Raw genomic sequence first — 19,061 nt, 5'->3', positions numbered from 1 at the left:
CATTCTGATTTTCTAGTGCCCTTTGATCAACAAATCTCGAATTCTGAAATTTTAGTGCCCTTTGATAAAAAACAAGATGTGTTTGTGAAACACTGATGCCCCCGTATGGCAACATAACAAATATTAAACTTTTCTTAAATGCAAATTTAGTATATTGGTACCAAAAGTAGGGTATTCTCACTGAAAATACAATTGTGAAATATGAAAGTAGGCCAAGGTTAAAGTTTTTCATAAGTACGGAAATCGTCAAGGTCATTGATATCCAATGAAAGGTCTTGCCATAAAAAATACATACTGTAAAACGAGAAAATTTGGCGCATATATAATTTAGCATGAACGCAAGTGGGAGTGCATTGGCGCAAATAAATTTTAGCGCTTGCATTTGTTATTAAAATATAGTAATGTGATATTGTTTCTTTTATCCACTTCCATATTTGACTTTATAGTTAGCCAAGCACAGAAACACAATAGCACTCCCGTATATAAGTATTCATTCGTCAAATTTAGTGTGGTGTTGCAATCACATGGACGTGGCACAATTTTAAATTTTAATTCAATTTTTTTAATAAAAGAAATGGAATATTAATGCATTTCATTCATATTAAAACAATGCATGCATCGAAAGAAAGTTACTTGGATAAACGGTAATCATAATCAGGTAATGGTCAAGGTTAATTTTTTTAAAAGTAGGTCAAACTCCAATGAAGGGTCTTTTCACAAGGATTACATAAGTGAAGTATGATATTACTATCCCTTAGTTTTCAAAAGTTATGGCCAAGATTAAAGTTTTTTCATAAGTACAAAAATCTCCAAGGTCAAGGTCAAAAGATCAAGGTAATTGGTATCCAATGAATGGTCTTGTCACATATAATACATATGTAAAGTATGGAAGCCCTAGCCTTTACCATTCAGAACTTATGGACAAGGTTAAAAATTTTAAAAGAAGGTCAAACTCCAAGGTCAAGGTCAAAGGTCTTGCTATCAAATGAAAGGTCTTGTCACAAGGATTAAATACGTAAAGTATGAAAGCACTAGCCCTAACCCTTTTAAAGTTACGGTCAAGGTTTGGTTTTTAAAAGTAGGTCAAACTCCAAGATCAAAGGGTCAAAGTTCTTGGTATCCATCCGAAGCAAATCTGGTAATATGCATCCTAAGATATATCATCCATGCAAGTTTAGTCATTAAAGGGCTCATTGTAACTTGGAAATGAACCCTGCACCCAAAACTTTAACCTGTTCACTCAACCAGAAAATGTAGCTCAGATTCAGCATCTGAAGCAAGCCTGATAATGTGCATCCTTAGATGTATCATCCATGCAAGTTTAGTCAACATAGGTCTTATAGTTACTTGGAAATGAGACCTGCACCAAAAAAAATTAACCTGTTCACTCAACCGGAAAATGTAGGTCAGATTCAGCATCTGAAGCAAGTCTGGTATTGTGCATCCTTAGATATATCATCCATGCAAAATTGGTCAACATAGGGCTTATAGTTACTTGGAAATGAGACCTGTACCAAAAACGTTAACCTGTTCACTCAACTGGAAAATGTAGGTCAGATTCAGCATCCGAAGCAAGCCTGGTATTGTGCATCCTTAGATGTACCATCCATGCAAGTTTGGTCAACATAGGGCTTATAGTTCCTTGGAAATAGACCTATACCAAAAACTGCACCAAAAATGTTAACCTGCTCCAAAAACATTAACCTGGTCATTCCTTTGCTGAAATTGCAGCATCTGAAACTTTGACTGGTACAATTAAACACATTAGAAGCATCTTCCTTGCATGTCTAAGCAATACAGGACACAGAAGTACTTAAAAAGAAAACTGCTACAAAAAAATTAACCTTAACCTGGGACGCCGACGGTATTACATAAACTCCCCCAACTTTGTTGAGGTGAGCTAAAAACTATATACCCCGAAACTTCATTTACGGGGCATAAAAAAATCTCCCATTCTGATTTTTTAGTGCCCTTTGTTAAAAAAAAAATCTCCCATTCTGATATTCTTGCTCCTTGTAATCAACAAATCTCCCATTCTGATACTGTACCCTTTGATAAAAAAATCTTCCCTCTGACTTTCTAGCTATCATTGATCAATAAATCTCAATTTCTGTTTTTTATTGCCGCTTTGTAAAAATTATGCAGACTTTCTAGCTACTGTCACTATATACCTTACATTTATATTAAGTATGCTTGGACAAATTTCCGTGGAAAATTTTGACCGCGTACTGACTTTCTAATACCACGATCAACAAATCTCCCATTCTGATTTTCTAGTGTGCTTTGATAAAAAAATCTCCCATTTTGATTTTCTATTGCCCTTTGATCAACAAATGCTCCCATTCTGACTTTCTAGCACATACAATCAGGTTGTGTTCCACCATGTTCCAGGCACGGGGCCTCAGCATCAGAACTGGAGCATCCTCGATGTTTGGTACACCTGTCAGTTCAAAAATATTAACACGTCAAGAACTGCACATTATATGAATTTATATTTATAATATGGTTGGCCATTACAGTAATAAATGGTCGGGTACCCTACATGAACCAGAATACAAAGTTTTCTTATTAATATTTTGTGTTTATTGGAATATTAAAGCTGAACACGACTAAGGAATAGGAACATGCCATTTTTGATATTACTAGTCTGCAACAATTAATTTTCAGCAAATCTCTTTGGGGTTATACCACATTCACATTTGCTACACCTGATGAGGCTGTGAACTTATTTGTCACAGGTAAAAGTTGGTTTACAGTACACCTTTTGCATTTGTTACACCTGACTGCTTTATGTGTTCGTGGAATGGGCTGGTGCTGGTTATCTTGAATTATTATTGTTTACCGTACATTTTACTGCAGTTACATGTATTTGTGCATCTTTTTTACTGCTCAGACCTGTGCAACTGCTGTAGGTTTTTTTGGTATATCTTGCTCTCCTGCATTAGAGGAAGTTTGCAGCTATTTTTTCACTACCGAGTGCTGTGTAGTATATATGTGTGTCTTCACCAGTGATGACTGATTACACTGAACAGTGATAATATGAGCAGCTTTATATGGGGCCCCTCAGATATAGGGAGAAACCAATCAAATATCACGGACAAATTCCTTTTATGACTCATGTTCAACTTTATGTCCAATCTGTATTATGTAAGTGATGATGATCATGTTCAGCTTTAAATCCAGTCTGTATTCTCTTAGTGATGATGATGCTGTTGGACTATACCTGGCAGAGTGTTGTGTACCGCTCTGTATACATTGTAGAGACCTTGAAGCTGATTGGCCCAAGTGGGACAATGTCCGTCGTCAAAATCCGTCTGGAAAATTGACATTATTTTGTTAATGATACTTTGTGAAATATTTCATTATGCAGTAAAATATCAACCCTCAGATTTCAAACTTTAACTCCTCTGAACCATTTGTCCACCAGTATAAAATCAAATCATTAAAGATTTCAATGAAAAAGGTGTAAAAGAAGCAGCGGCAAAACTACATTTTTACTTTGGGCCACACAAATTTAATTTTTTGCTCATTAAAACCCACACACTCTTATAAGAACAAAACTACAAAAAAATTAATATAAATTTTCTTAACCCAAAAATTCTATGTGAATTTCCTTTTTGTTTCCACTCTATTTTTCATATTTTAAATCAGGTTACTCTAAAAATCAGAAAAACAGAAAATAAATAATTGTGCGCTCAAATTTTAATTTTTTCATGTTCTGCCTTAAACGTTTGCTTTCAAAAAAGTAGTTATAAGTAATATTATCTTTTAAACCCTCTGCCTTGTCTTCTTTTTCTCATCATATGTCTGATGAACAAGAAATTTAATTGGTGTGACCTTGTGAATACTATTAAATCTATCTATAAAGCTAACTAGAAATATGTCCATAGAATGAATGCCCTGCCGAGGGCATGTCAGTAATGCCACATGAAAATTTGAATTTGTGTATGAAATTTCAGAGTATCTTGAATAGTGATGCAGTTGAATTGCTTACATCAGTATGTATCAGCATATGAAGTTTAACACTAATTTAAAGTGAGGTCAAGGTCAAAGGTAAGGCCAAGGTAAAAAAAATGTTTATGCAGTTGAAAAGCTCTTATCAGTGTGTATCAGCATATGAAGTTGAAAAAAAATATGGTTTCTTTAATACTGAGTAAATCAAAATTTGATAAAAGTGAGGTCAAAGTCAAAAATGTTGAAGTAGATGAATTGCTTACATCAATATGTATCAACATATGACGTATGATAAAAAATATCTTGAATGGTGTCTTTAAAACTGAGCTAAACATTCATTTAAGAAAAGTAAAGTCAAGGCCGAAGGAAAGGTCAAGGCCAAAAATATTGATGCAGTTGAATAGCTCTCATCAGTATGTATCAGCCTATGAATTTTGATAACACTATCTTGAATGGTATCTTTAAAACTGAGCTAAACACCCATTTAAGAAAAGTGAGGTCAATGTCAAAAGAAAGGTCAAGGTAAAAAAAATGATGAGGCTGTTGCATAGCTCTCATCAATATCTATCACCCTATAAAGTTTGATGAAATATCTTAGATAGTTTCTTTGAAACTGAGCTTTGAACTGTCAGTTAAATGCAAAGTGTGACGGAAGGACAGCTAGAAAGAAAGACCGAAGGACGGAAGACGGACACGACAAACACTATACATGTATGTCCCTGCCATATTCATGGTGGGGCATAAAAATAAATGTCACAAGGTTCCATGTTGTTCATAACCTGAGTCTGGGCAGTTTGCTCTAAAAAAACCATAAACTACATGTAGCTGTTCCAACCAATGTTGTACTGTAACAGTATTACTTGGGTTTTCTTCAGTTAAATATTTACAATGTAGTTTAAAAATAAGACAATTATCCTTGATAAATGACTGCAAGTTGTAAAATAGTTTAATGTAAACATCGGCAGGCTGATGACTATTTTTTTAACACAAGTCAATATTTACATTGCTGTGTTTTTCTTTTACTAAGACAATTAAATTTGAAATTAAGGAATGTTTTTCGTCTTGAAAATGTTATTAACACTATTGCTGATTTGCGATTTTACGTGACAAGTCTGTGTGATTGAAACACCAATAACAATCATTAAATTTTTAAAAAATTCCTTAATTGTGATATTAACTAAATTTCCTATCTAAACAAATGGCATGTTAGAACAAGATTTATCATGTTTACGTCATCTCAAGTTAGCCTCAAGTATGATCATGAGACTCATACATTGGTTCTAATTATAGATAGTTCTTTACAAAATTATCTTCAAAGAACTTTATAGAGGAATTCTTTAAAAATGCACACACTTTCATTTTTAATGTATACTGAATAGTATTAAGTCATGTAGATATTGTGTAGGTAGCATTTCAATTTACATCTTAAAGTTTCTGAAGTTTGTATTATCCTCATTTTAAGGAGTCAATCTTTTTTCATAATTCTGAGTAATGACTATACGGACTCAAACTAACTTAAACTAGTGCTAATTGTACATTATATGCCCCGGCCATATTCATCTCCCTTTTTGTGCCATATTCCCTGTAAGCTTCATTAAATAAGACAAACTTTATGCATTTAGACTTCAACGTTTACCCAGAAGGGTACCAAGTTCATTCAAATTTTAGCATTGCACGCGTGCGCATGTGAATGCATGTGCGTAATGACCATATCGTTTTGTCTGCACAATCTATATACTGTAATATACTAAATATTAAAGTATTTAAATTTAAAACATACGCTCATTGAAGTGTATTTTTGATTTTACTTTTCACGTGCAATTTAGCATGGTGGCATACCTTCTTGTAAAAATTACATCTATCAAATATCCTTGGTAAAACCAAGGGAGTTATAGCTGATAAAATTTTAGCCAATCAGATTGCAAACATACGTTCACGCACGTGTATGGATGTGCATGGTGACCATACCTTCTTGTAACACAGTCCATTATATCATTGCTGTGTTCCAAATCTCATCCTGTTTGGTTGAAAACTAATTAAATTTGAAAGTTTCAGCCAATGTTTTTCGCACTTAAACGCACGTTATTAATGTGCACTATTACCTTCTTGTAGAAGTCTATTATATCTATCTATGTTCAAGTCCCATCCTGTTTGATTGAAACCCAAGGGAGTTATCATTAAAGTTTTAAAAAATTGCAGCTTAATTGTGATATTATATATAAATTTCCTAATGCATGGCTAACAAAATTTCAAAGGCATGTTAAAAAACAAGATTTATCATGTTTACGTCGCACGTGCATGCGCGTGAGATTTGCTATTTTGACCATGTCATATTGTCTATGCTACTACTATACCCTTATATATTGGTCTCAAAGCATTTCATTAAAAAGGTCTTTACATATCAATTAAATCGGTCATTTCACGAGCTTGCGCGCTCTTGCAAGCACGTGCACACAAAATTCATGTTAAAAATGTCATCTCACTTTCATATATTTAAATATCAAAGCATTACAGAAAAATGTAAAAGTTATTAATTTCAAGTCATATGTAGATATTGTGTTGGTGCGCGCTTTCAATTTACATGCGCGCAAGTTTCTGAAGTTTGTATTACCCTCATTTTAAGGATTCAATCTTTTTTCATAATTCTGAGTGATGACTATACGGACTAAAACTAACTTAAACTATGATTTTACCACTATCTTGACATTTACAGCAAAAAAGTAGTCCTCAACAAAAAAACTGTTGTCTACGAAACCCTTACATGATAACTTTGTTAATGCTGATAATTGATGACATTCTACTAAAATGCTAAGATGTCTTATTATTGGGTGTGGATGGTGGTCTTTGACACTGTAGAGTTACAGCCCCTGTTCTCAGTGGGAGCCCACACAAACTGTTAGACTTACAGACAACTGACATTTAACACACCTGTATGCAATCAACAAGTACATCAGGTGACAATTAGGACTCTACATTTAAATAATAAAAACAGTTTCTATGGAAACTTTTATGTAATCAAATGAATATAAATTGATGATTTCTTGAAGAATAAACTTAATGTGAACCCAGCCACCTTCAGGTATGTTTTTCCCTCTCAGAATTTTTTAATGTTTTTATTTAGGGGGAGGGGGGTTAATCTCTAAAAAATCATAAATGCAGCATGTAAGATGTAAAATGCTTTTTTAATCTTGTCTAGTGTTCATCTTGTAATGAGATAGTTTTATACGGGAATAGAACAGCATCTGTCTTTAACAAATACCTGATTAAAAGTAACTGTTAACTTTATCATATATTTAATTTCAAACAGTAATGTTGACAAGAAAATAAGGTTTCGTACTAGATATATACTTTAAATTTCTAGAAATTTCAAATTGTTCTAAATTTTTTTTCAAAATATGAGACTTTTATTTGATAGGTATCATAATAAATATTTTCATTGTTTATGTATTTTACGTGCAACTATAGTAAAAACTTAGTAAATATCTGGTCACAAAAAAGTAATGCTAATTCTTTAAAGTATTTCATATGATACCCAAATGGCCAAAAATTTTATACATCAAAGTGCATAAATTCTTATATTTTCCAAATGTTTCAACTTTTTGAATCCTTTATTTTATTTTAAGCCACTCAAAAATGTAAACTATTTTATAAAACAATGCTTAATTAAATATGGATAATGAATATTTAATAAATATGTATTTATTTAATACTGGGTATCTCGAATCATTATTATCTTGTATACTTTGGATAGCTTGAATAGAGTTGAATATCCAAACCAACTTTTCTTTATGTATTTTAACCTCAAATATTTGATTTCTCAGATAACTTGAAGTTTTATCCAGTTTGGAATAACATGGTTTGACTGTATCTCAAACTTCTGAAGGTAGAGTGAATTCATTATCAACTATCTTGTTGTCATTCTGTTTTACTTACGATAAAAGGAAAAAATTTTGTTAGTTGCTAAGAATCAGTAAATTTACATATAATGATATCAGAATATATATCTGTATATATTTTGATTTTTATAGATTTCAAGTAAGGATTTGCTCTGCAATTTGCAGTGATAACAGAAAATGAATAATTCTTAATAATGCACTTTTATACTGCAGCAGGTACTGACTATGTTGTGTTGTGCATTTGATGAACTGGATACATATAAAAACCATGTGTGTGGTGTTTCATCATCCTTATATATTCTTAGTCTGATTTATTATTATTTAAAATTTTACAGCCAGAAAGATTAACCAAACTCTGAGCTTAAATCAACATTTACTAATCATACCTTGAAGGAAACTCTTTAAAACATACATGTTCATATTGGTATTCCTCCAAAGAGTCCAGTAATTAATAAGTGTCTTATGTCATGTGGCAGCTTAGATGGTGGAATGTTACCACATAGATATTTTGTGGGTTTGTGGCAGCTTAGATTGTGGATCATTACCACACAGACATTTTGTGGTTTTGTAGCAGCATAGATGGTGGAATGTAACCACATAGGTATGTTGTGGTTTTGTAAGATGGTCATTGTGTGTCAAGAATCCAATGACAATCTAACAATACCCATCATACTGTTTAAAATCAACATCCCTAAATATGTCCACAAGTGTGAATAGTCACGTCATCTTGCCACAGGAGTTTGGTGTAAAAATGATGTCTTATCAGAAGAAATAACATGATAAGCATTACTTTCACCATTCATATTGTGGTTCCTGTCCCAAGGACACAGTTGTCTAAGGTGGCTAATTTAATCCCCATATTGTTGTTTTTTACTTAATAATTAACATTCTCATCATACAAACATTGGAGAAGTTATTAGTTATATGTTGTGATACTTCCACTTAGTCGTGATGTGATACTGAGTCGTCTATGCTTACTTCAACAAATATTGTTACAATTATCAATTAAATATTAAATTGTACAGTTAAATCTCTACCATCAGAAAAAAATCTTCTTAAATGAGTTCTTAAGAAAATCAGAATAAAGTTCTTAAGAAAATCAGAATAATGATAAAATAATTTCATTATTGAATACAGAATTGATTTCAGTCATATCTTAATGTCACATTTTTCTTTCATTACTCTTTAGTAAAGACAGTGTTTTTTAACTTAATTTTACTTTTCATGAATGTATTCACCCTTAAAAACAGCAGAAAAATCTAAAATAAAAAAAGACTTTATACAGTATACCTATAGGACCACACCAATAGGAGTATAGCGTATTTTATTTCATATAAGGCATAAATTAAAAAAAATATAATATTTAAAAGATTAGCTAAAACATAACTAAAAATAAAAACTTTATATTTGTTTTAACCTGAATTCCTTGTGCTGCAGATTTCAGTGCAGCAACAAAATGGGCTCTGTTGCTAGGAGACACATCACCAAGGTCTACATGACGACACTGAAGCCTTCTGGGAACTGGTGAAACCGTCCAACTAGACTCTCGTATATTTGCAGTTTTAGGATCAAAGTCAGGAAGACTACCTGTTTGTTTCAATTCCAGTTTCCTTTGTTCCCGGGCTTGTAGCATCTTCAGATCATATAGATGAAAAAAAAAGAATTATTCAATTGTAAAAATGTGTGTCATGAAAATAACCATTTACAAAGTATGTCAATAAAAAGTTGCAATCTTTTATGATTATCTTTTTTGAATTAAATTTTGTTCGACCTGTATAAATTTGACACCATTTTGGCTTTGGTTTTCATACAGTATACAGTAAAACTTGTCTTACCTGAGTCACTTCTTTGTCAAACTCCTGGCAGAGTTCTGACAGAAATTCCACAGCCTCAGAAGTGAGAAGTGTTCTGTAAGCTATCTCACAATTTATAGGAGGATCTGCCACTTCTGTGTTGGTGATACCCCTCTGAAACAAAAATGGTCCTTAATACAGTACATAAATTGTGTGTTTCAGAGGTAAGATACCAATGCATTGACTTGAAATTACAAGCATCATCTTGCTTACAACCATCTATAGCTCCGGCACCATTCATGTTGCGCTTATTTTGTGGTTACAGCAGTAGTGTGCACACGTAATAACTGGATCCTCATATCTAACGGAAGAGGGCTAGAAATCATAGATGATCTCTTGGTCTGGAGCCCTTAAATGTTGGTTTGATTAAAATTTTATAAACACATATGTCTTTTTTATTTTTATTTTTTTTTTTTTTACCTTTTTGAGTTCCTGATTCAGATAAAAAGACTCGCTTTTCATTGAACACAGTTCTGGTTGAATGACTTTGGTGTGAGAAGGGGAAGTAAATCCCTTACTTACAAAGCTCTCCATTTTACTGAAAAATAAAGTATATATTCTACAACAGAATCAGTATAATAATATACATTTTTTTCAATTCAAATTTTCAATTCTTTATCTCCCTTGTATATATTAATGGCTACATAAACAAGAAGAGATTCATACTTGATTATAATAATATATACAATGTAATACATTGTACATACTTAATCTTCCTGGAGACCTTTGATAAATCAAATACAATCCATCCTATGTGTCTATAAAAGTATAATTATATATATCTCAAACAATATACTAGTTATAAGGATACAATTGTTACAATGATGGTCATTTGAATACATGACCTTTGGGATTGAAGCGCTTCATACAATGTATCCCGTTTATTGTTCTCTGAAACTTTCTACTCTTTCATTCCCTTTGTTTATTTATTTGCTGTATATACTCGCCTATAAGTCCATTTGTTGGTAGTTAAATTTTGGTCTTAAACTTTATGTCCACATTTTAGGCATGTCATGAAGACATTGGTAATTTTTGGACACTGAAATGATATATACCAGTATGACAATTTATGTATTCTTAGATTATACATAAAGTACACTTATTTACATATTTTAATCATTTTATTTGAATCTTAAGTGAACATTACTTATTTGTTTAATTATTCAAGATTAAATATCCGTGTCATTTTGAAAAATATTAATTGACACCAGGTTAAAACATCAATGGATTTACTTGAAATTGTCACCCATTTTTGGCATAAAATATTGTACCGACTTATAAGCGGGTCAATGGCAAATCCATCCAAGATAACATTAAAAAATACAACCGACTTATATGTGAGTATATACGGTAACATAGACAAGATCATGCAGTTTTGAATGCCCTTGAATAAAACTATGGAGTAAGTTCAGAAGTCAGTCCTTCGGTTTATTGAGTTGATCTGAGTAGAGTTACTATAATTGCATTCAACAAACTGTGAAACATGAAGTTTAATGTTTTAAGGCAGAGCCTTCAGGGAATTACATTTTACTTGGCTGCAAAATTCTTCATATATTTCCCTCACTTTAATCATGTTATAATAAATCAACATACAAGTCATAAACATGATAAATATGTCAATCATTTTTATTTTTTCAAACTAAACCCCCCCCCCCCCCCTAAATCCCTGCTGAAACATATATCCTGTACCAAATGGATAAATTAAACCCTGCAATTGATTATCTTGACATTTGTCCAAAGTCTTATCTGCTTTAAACATTTCATTTTTGGAATTTTTTTTAAAAATTTTTCATTCCCGACATTTTTTGTTTTCTTTTCCGACATTTTTCAGATAGTATCTTTAGTACTAGAGCTTTCGCTCATCTCCTTTTCAAATGTTCAGTATTACGGTAATTTTGAAATCAAATAAGCTAAGATGGAAGTGATAATATCATAATAATACATACAGAAACAAGTCGAGGTAAAAAGCCATAAATACTGAAAGGAAAAAGAACTGCAGGGTAGCATAATATTCGAAATTTTTTTAACCTCATGACCGAATATTAACGAAAATTGGTCAGATGAGAATGTTAGTAACTATGCACCAAAATCAGTGTTCAGAATTACTCAACCGTAAAATGTATGACATCCATAGGAAAAACGCTAAAAAGCCCAAAACATGTGCAAATTGATGATGACGAGTTTATCAACAAATGTTTTTGTGCCATTTGATGCATCTGAGGTATACACAATGTTTTTCAATATTTACAGATGATATGAATTTCTTGCAATCTTGGTACAGTTTACGGAAAGTCCATACGGTCTGAATTTCGAATTGCCTAAGTAAGGACAAAAGCAGCAGCGGGTAACTGAGCAGTTTCTTGCAAATTTTCCCCCATAGAAAGTGTTACTCGTCTTCAGAGAGGGCCTGGAATGGTTTTCAACAAACTGTGACTATGACGTTAACACGAAGCAGAGTCAGGTTATGATCGGTTTATTCTTGCTGCCACCTGTTTAATCGCTGCCATACTACCACAGAAAACCACTGTAAATACAGTAGACTATCATAATCATTAATTCAACGCAAAATTGAAAGAAACCAATTGCGCAATTTGGGTTTTTAAGTTAGTCAACTTCACGTTTGTGCTCCTCTCACTGGCGCAAGCGCACATCGTTTGACTAATTTTTCGGCATGGTTACCATGCGCAGTATAACCAGGGTTTAAAAGATAAATATTCTGATGAATTCTATGCAAAAGAGAATCAAGGCTGTGACAGATGCTCAGGGGAGACATTGAAGACAATGAGAGTTTTTGATTTTCACTTCTTGAGGGTAAAATACTGTATTTGATTTTACGTAATCACTATATGTATACATATAGTGATCACGTCAAATCACAAATGCAGTATGTTACCGGCCCCTGTGTCTTGAGGGTATCGTCATATCAGTTTTAATAACTCATGAATTATAAGACAAAATCAAATGAAATTTTGGTTACATTTTCTTTAAAGATGATTTTAAAAGTTAGCTAAGAATACTGAAAATAATAAAAAGAAAAATAAATTTAATTCATCTCAAAAGTATACCCTGAGTTTATTTTTCCTTTCAGCATATATCTTAGAGGGGATACTTTATCAGTAGAAAATTATATTTTAAAGAATGGGAACGTCATGTACACATGTAGTACAGGGAAATTTAAAAATGAAATTAATATACTGGTATTACAATGGATAAAGATGGGTTGGTGATAACCACAGGCCTTTAGATCGCTTCAAAAAATTGTGTGTGTATACAGAGATTTTTTTTTTTACACCTCAGTTTTTTTCTCTAAAGGCCTATGGTAATAACTAAGGAGCATATGCATAGACAGATTTTTTAAATATTTTTCATCAACATTTTGCAATAAATACTTTTAAAATTTCATTTTCACTTACTTTGAAAACTTTAAATTGCTGCACAGGTAAATTCTGGAAAAGAAAAAAAAGTATGTCAGAAATGAAATTTAAAAAAGTCGTAAATGAAATAAAAAAAATGTCAGAAATGTTAAGCAGATTTCTGGAAATGATATGCAGTGAGAAACATTTAGGGAACAACAATTAAGATATAGACAATCTGTACCAAGGTTTACTGAAACAGTAGAAGTTGCACCTTTGATTATTATACCCCCCGCTTGAAAAGCGGGAGGGTATATAGTAATCGGTATTTCCGTCCGTCTGTACGTCTGTCCGTCCGTCTGTCCGTCCGTCCTTCCGTCTGTCCGTCCGTCCGTCTGTTACGCTTTGGGGTACCCATCTCTTATCCGCAACTCCTCTCATACCACTGAAGCAAATTTAATGAAACTTTCACAGAATCTTTATTACATATTGCCATTGTGCACCTCCTATTTTACTTTTTGATCTGACATATATTTTGGATTTTCCAGAGCAAAACATGGATACTGCCAATATATTCATATGGGAGGTGGGGGGTATCATTTAGTGAGCTCATTGCTCACAGTACCTCTAGTTTTATCTAAAGTACCCATGGCAAGACTGTTTAAAAGTGAAATTAAAAATCCATACACAAATTCAGGTACACTGTATAAGCTAGCTGCTGTTGTCTAAGTTCACTGAACTATTTTATACCAAAAAACTGCTGCAGTAGTAAACTTAATACTTACAGATTAGCATTTACTGATTTCTATATAGCTAGACCTACTTGCACCATGACAGTATCATTCACCAAAATTTCAAAGCATTTTAGAGTCAATGTATTCTGAAAGAGTTACCTTGATAAAGTAAAAGTTTTACTATTACATGTACTTATAGCAGGTGTAGCAATTCTAAAACAAGAGGCCCATGGGCCACATCGGCGATGTGGCCCACATCGCTCACCCGAGCACATTTGCTAGGAATAAAGCAAAAATCAGTTTAGTATTGAATAGTTTACATGGAATGGGGGGGGGGGGGGGGGTTGTTGTTGAAATTTAAATTACCTGATGATGCTTCCATATAACAAATGACTTTGCTGTTCTTTACTGCAGTTGATTTTTTTCCTATTTACCAGGGTAAAATAATCATTTGCAAAAATTGGACCCTATTGTGGCCCAGCACTACCTCTGTGGGCCATCTTTTAAAATTTTTATTTTACACTACCTGAGAATGCTTCCATATCAATATGTCTAATCATGGCTTTTCTGTTCTTGAAAAAAAGATTTTTTCCAACATATTCCTATGTAAAACATTGATCTACCATACTGTGGCCCACTCTGCACCCCGGGGTCATGAATTGTTGAATCAACACTACCTGAGGATGGTTTCATTAAGATATGACCAATCATAGCTTTGCTGTTCTTTAGAAAAAAAAGACTTAAAAGAATTTTTGGATGTATTCCTACATGTATGTTAAACTTTGATCATCCATTGTGCGCCCACCTACCCTAGGGGTCATAATTCAAACAAATTTGAATCTTCACAAACTGAGGATGCCTCAGAATCCATATGAATATGAACTATCATGGCTTTGTTGTTCTTGAGTAGTAGATTTTAAATATTATTTTCCTATTAAAGTCTATGGAAAAATTTTATCCCCCTCTGTGGCCCCACTCTACCCCAGGGGTAATGTTTTGGGACAAACTTGAATCTACACCACCTGAGGATGCTTCCATATAAATATGACCAATCATGGCTTTGCTGTTCTTAAAAAGAAGACTTTTAAAAAATTTTCCCATGTATTCCTATGTTAAACTTTAATTATCGTTCATTGTGTCCCCACCCTACTCCATGGGTCATGAAGTGAACAAACTTGATTCTACACTAACTGAGGATGCTTCCATATAAATATGATCAATTATGTCTTTGCTGTTCTTGAGAAGATTTTTAACAATATTTTCCTATACATTTCTATGTAAAACTTTGATCCCCCACATGGGCCGACCCTACCCCCAGGGGTCAAGTTCTTAATGTCCATTGTGGCCACACCCACCCACCCCGGGGGTTGTGATTTGATTAAACTTGAAACTACACCACCTGAGAATGATTTCACATTAGTTTCATCTTTCCTGGCTCAGTGGTTCTTGAGAAAAAGATTTTTAAAGATGTTTCCTATATATTCCTATGTAAAATTTGATTGTCCATTGTGGCCCCATCCAACCCATGGGGGTTAGGATTTGAACAAACTTGAATCTACACTACCTGAGGATGCTTGCATATAAGTTTCATTTTTCCTGGCCCAGTGGTTCTTAAGAAGATGATTTTTAAGGGGGCCGACTATAGTTTTATTGTGTGAAAACTACAATAGCGAAACTCTTCATTTTTATACCATATATAACTTACATTAACTTCAGTGTACATGCAAAGTTTTGGGGAAATCTACCATCCAGGTATTTTTGAGGGACCATCTCAAAATACAGGTACATTTACTATAGGATTATATAGGAAAATGCCAATTTTTAGCACTTTAAAGCAAATTATACAAATACTACAGTAGACATTTTGTTCAAACTGTAACATTTGATGAGTAATACTATATCATACAATATATGCGAGAAACACAAAATTCTACCGTCTTGTTACCAGAGGGGGCATTTCAAAATGCAAAAAATTAGCAAATTTTACTATTTTTATAGAGTATTACAAAATATGACATACACAATGGATTCACATGAAAACATAGTAAAAATATTGGAGATCTTCTCAAATTTCTGTGTTTTAAATTTCAAGAGCGTATGTTTATTATTTTTTCTTTAATAATATTTTTATTACCCCTTTCTTTAAGAGCTACAAATTATCATAACGTCAAAAACAGACTCTAACGACGTCAACCTACCTATCAATTGCAAAATTGGTTAAAAAATCAGTTATATCAAATTGTAATTAAATTTTTATACCTATAATTTCTTAATTTTGTTTAATTTTAATAATTAAGCAAAAAAAGTTGCATTAAAACAGTAAATACGCTTCATTTTACTATGATGCTCGAAATATTGCACAATGGAAACTATAGTTGGCCCCCTTAAAAGAATTTTTCACTATAATATAATTCCTAAAATTATCTTCCCTTGAAAGAGGTGAGCCTTCAGCTAAATGTATATTTCACTTACTCTAATGTAATGAGGTACAAATATCAACTTTTCACAACAGATCATTTCTACGAACATCTAAGAACCTAGCTATTAATGAATCATATTTAAGATTGAGACATAAAATGAAACATAATTGCATTAAATATTTCAATTTCAAACTTCATTTAAAAGTCTTTTCAATTAAATTGTAAATTAAGAGTTATCCTCCTAAGCTGATAATTGGATATCCTTAAATTATTTTCTATAAATTGGGAATTTTTTTTATTTGATCTATTTATTTATTGCTTTTATTCTGCTTTTTTTTTTTAAAATCAAGCTTAGATCATAATTTACTTTTGTTGGAAGAGATATCATAATTAAATGAACCTTTAAAAAAAAAAACAATACACGCAAACCAAACATGATCAGTGAACAGGTGAATGAGTTAGGATGTAAACATTGCATACATACAATTTTTAAGTTTGATACTTACTGTTCACTACTGTTTCTCTGGAAATCACTTTTACAACGAAACAATATTTTAATATCTCTGACTTTCAATTAATGTGACCTACTAAATATGATGATTTTACATAACCACACAGGGTTAAGAAAAACTGTGTCTCGAACCACTTCAGAGTTAATGACCGACTTATCTAATATTCATAGTACTTTCTAGACTTTTCAATATAAAAGAGCGAATTTCCGGTTTGTAAAGTAGAACTACCCCGAATCACACATTTACATAGATTGATAGAATGCCACCGACTGAGGTATTTTTTCATTTGTAATTCACATGAAAACTTGTGAAAAGATGTTGAAAAGAAGATTAAAAAAAAAAACTTACGAAAACGATCTAAAATGGCGAGAAATCTATGGCTAAGCGAGTTTCATTGAAAAGTACATTTTTCTAAATTAAGCATGATAAGGGGACGACCATTTGATTCGGGGGAGGGGGGGGGGGCTGGCAATTTTTTCGAGTCAGATTATTTATTTTCATGTCGGTGAAGGACAGATCATTTATTTTCTGCTTCACTTCAATAAGTCTGAACATGCTGAAAAGCAAAGAAAACAAAAAAAGAAAACAAAACCAAAACTCTAACTAGTGGGGGAGGAGGGGGACAGATTATTTATTTCCTATCCAGCTGAGGACAGATTATTTATTTTCAACATTTTCGTTAATATGTTAACAGTGCGATTCAGGTGCAGATACTTCTATTGTTATGCCCCCTGTCGAAGAAGGGAGGGCATATGGGAAGGTATAATGCCCTGATAGTATAATGCCCTGATTGACCTGATTTCATTTAATTCTAAAATATGAAGTAGTAAAGTGCCCAAACAAGTTTCTTTTAACTGATTATGATTTGGATACTAATTGTCTATAAAATTCACCAAAGAAAAATTTTAAAAATATGTTTTTATTTTGTTTATTTGAAAGAGAAAATCAACAGGGGTATAATGTCCTGATTTTGAGGTATAATGACCTGATGTCCTGATAATATGAAACTTCTAATAAAAAGCATATTATCATTGAATTTGTTTAATTTTTCAATCTAAATTGTTTTCAGTAGAATAAATAAGTGTTTTAGAAAAAAGATTTTAGGAAAATATCTTTTATGTCTAGCTCAAAAAGCACTTTTGGAGTTAGCAGGGGTATAATGTCCTGATTTTTTTAATGCCCTGATTTTTGCTTATGACCTGATTTTAACACCTGTGTCTAAACTTATTCTTTAAAATGAATGGAAATTAAAATGCTTTTCATTCATTTTTTTTAAATTTTATTTTCTTAATTATGTTGATAATTTTAAAGTTGATACACTTGATATATATACATTTTATTGTAGCACGTACTCTAAGCCAGTATTTTGTGCAAATCTAAGATTTATCTATGCAATAACATAATGCAAAATCTTTGAAGAAACTTATGATTGTTTTAGAGAAAATTATAAGAGATAATTTTTAAGAACTATGATAATTTGATATACTGGCCGCAGTATAGCCAAAATAGTATTTTTTGATTAACGTTCAAAAGTCAGTAGGGAAAATGCAGATATTTTAGATAAGCCTTGAAGTAACTAAAGATTTTAAGATTTTGGTTAAAGATAGGTTGTAATTTATGATTTTTATTCGTTTGTTGTTTTAACAGTTACGAGCATTCACATGTTTATGGACAACTTTCTATTTTTTTTTCAATAAAACATCAAAGTACGTCTGTGGACAATATAATTTTAAGTTGGATAAATAAAAATTGAAGGGTATATGACAATTTTTAAATAGCTGTAATTCTACAGCAAGGTTCAGACTGTACAACAAAATAAATTGATCAATTAAAAAAAATATTATGTACACTGTTTGTGTACATATCATTGCTTGTTTATTATGTTTGATAGTGTCAAAGGGACATACACCACATATCCCCCTTTACTACCTCCCCATTATGGCTTCTGTAATTAACACCTGTGTAATCCCAGTCAACAATGTTCTGCTGATTGCATAAACAAACCTGACAGAATCTATAACTATAACATATTTCAAAAACGACAAAATTGTTAAATAATTAAACATTTGATTTCATATACTTATAAAATGATTTTTTTTTTTGTCTCAAAACTATGTATTACAAATAAAACAATCTAATAAACTTTTTGAAAAAATTAATTAAGATTTCTCTAAGGCATATTTATTGAAATATTGTTAATTTGTTTATTTGAGAAAAAAATGAAAAATATTTAATACAAAGCTTAATTCAGTATGTGTAATTATGCATTCACAATTTTAAGTTCATTTCTTTCTAAACGTAGCATTTCCTATGCTGAACTTGAAATTATATATATAAAA

The 19,061-nt window shown here is 32.1% G+C and overlaps 2 protein-coding genes across 5 annotated transcripts in view; one reads left to right on the top strand and one right to left on the bottom strand.

Moving 5' to 3' along the window:
• The window catches only part of LOC134233927 (malate synthase-like), a 27,836-nt gene extending 10,880 nt beyond the window's left edge, over positions 1-16,956 (bottom strand). The window contains exons 1-7 of one of the 3 annotated variants that reach the window (XM_062715986.1): positions 16,717-16,956; positions 13,117-13,149; positions 10,124-10,241; positions 9,686-9,817; positions 9,268-9,483; positions 3,224-3,314; positions 2,364-2,440 (exon numbers count right to left, since the gene is read on the bottom strand). In XM_062715986.1, coding sequence (XP_062571970.1) covers positions 2,364-2,440; positions 3,224-3,314; positions 9,268-9,483; positions 9,686-9,817; positions 10,124-10,237 — 630 coding nt within the window. In that variant the 5' untranslated portion in view covers positions 10,238-10,241; positions 13,117-13,149; positions 16,717-16,956. Of the gene's footprint in view, positions 1-2,363; positions 2,441-3,223; positions 3,315-9,267; positions 9,484-9,685; positions 9,818-10,123; positions 10,263-10,410; positions 10,430-13,116; positions 13,150-16,716 lie in introns of those variants that run through there. The other 2 variants (XM_062715985.1, XM_062715987.1) reach the window with 2 other exon arrangements.
• Positions 16,886-19,061, top strand: part of LOC134233929 (NTF2-related export protein 2-like) — a 14,848-nt gene continuing 12,672 nt past the window's right edge. The window contains exon 1 of one of the 2 annotated variants that reach the window (XM_062715989.1): positions 16,886-16,996. In XM_062715989.1, the coding sequence (XP_062571973.1) occupies positions 16,982-16,996 (15 nt within the window). In that variant the 5' untranslated portion in view covers positions 16,886-16,981. The remainder of the gene's footprint in view (positions 16,997-19,061) is intronic. The other variant, XM_062715988.1, reaches the window with a different exon arrangement.

This window comes from Saccostrea cucullata, unplaced genomic scaffold (genome assembly GCF_032062105.1).
Source record: "Saccostrea cucullata isolate Sc308-1 unplaced genomic scaffold, CSIRO_AGI_Scuc_v1 ctg226, whole genome shotgun sequence".
Taxonomy (NCBI): Eukaryota; Metazoa; Mollusca; class Bivalvia; order Ostreida; family Ostreidae; genus Saccostrea; species Saccostrea cuccullata.
Note: the sequence above shows the minus strand (reverse complement) of the source record. Positions and strands in the feature narration are given on the sequence as shown.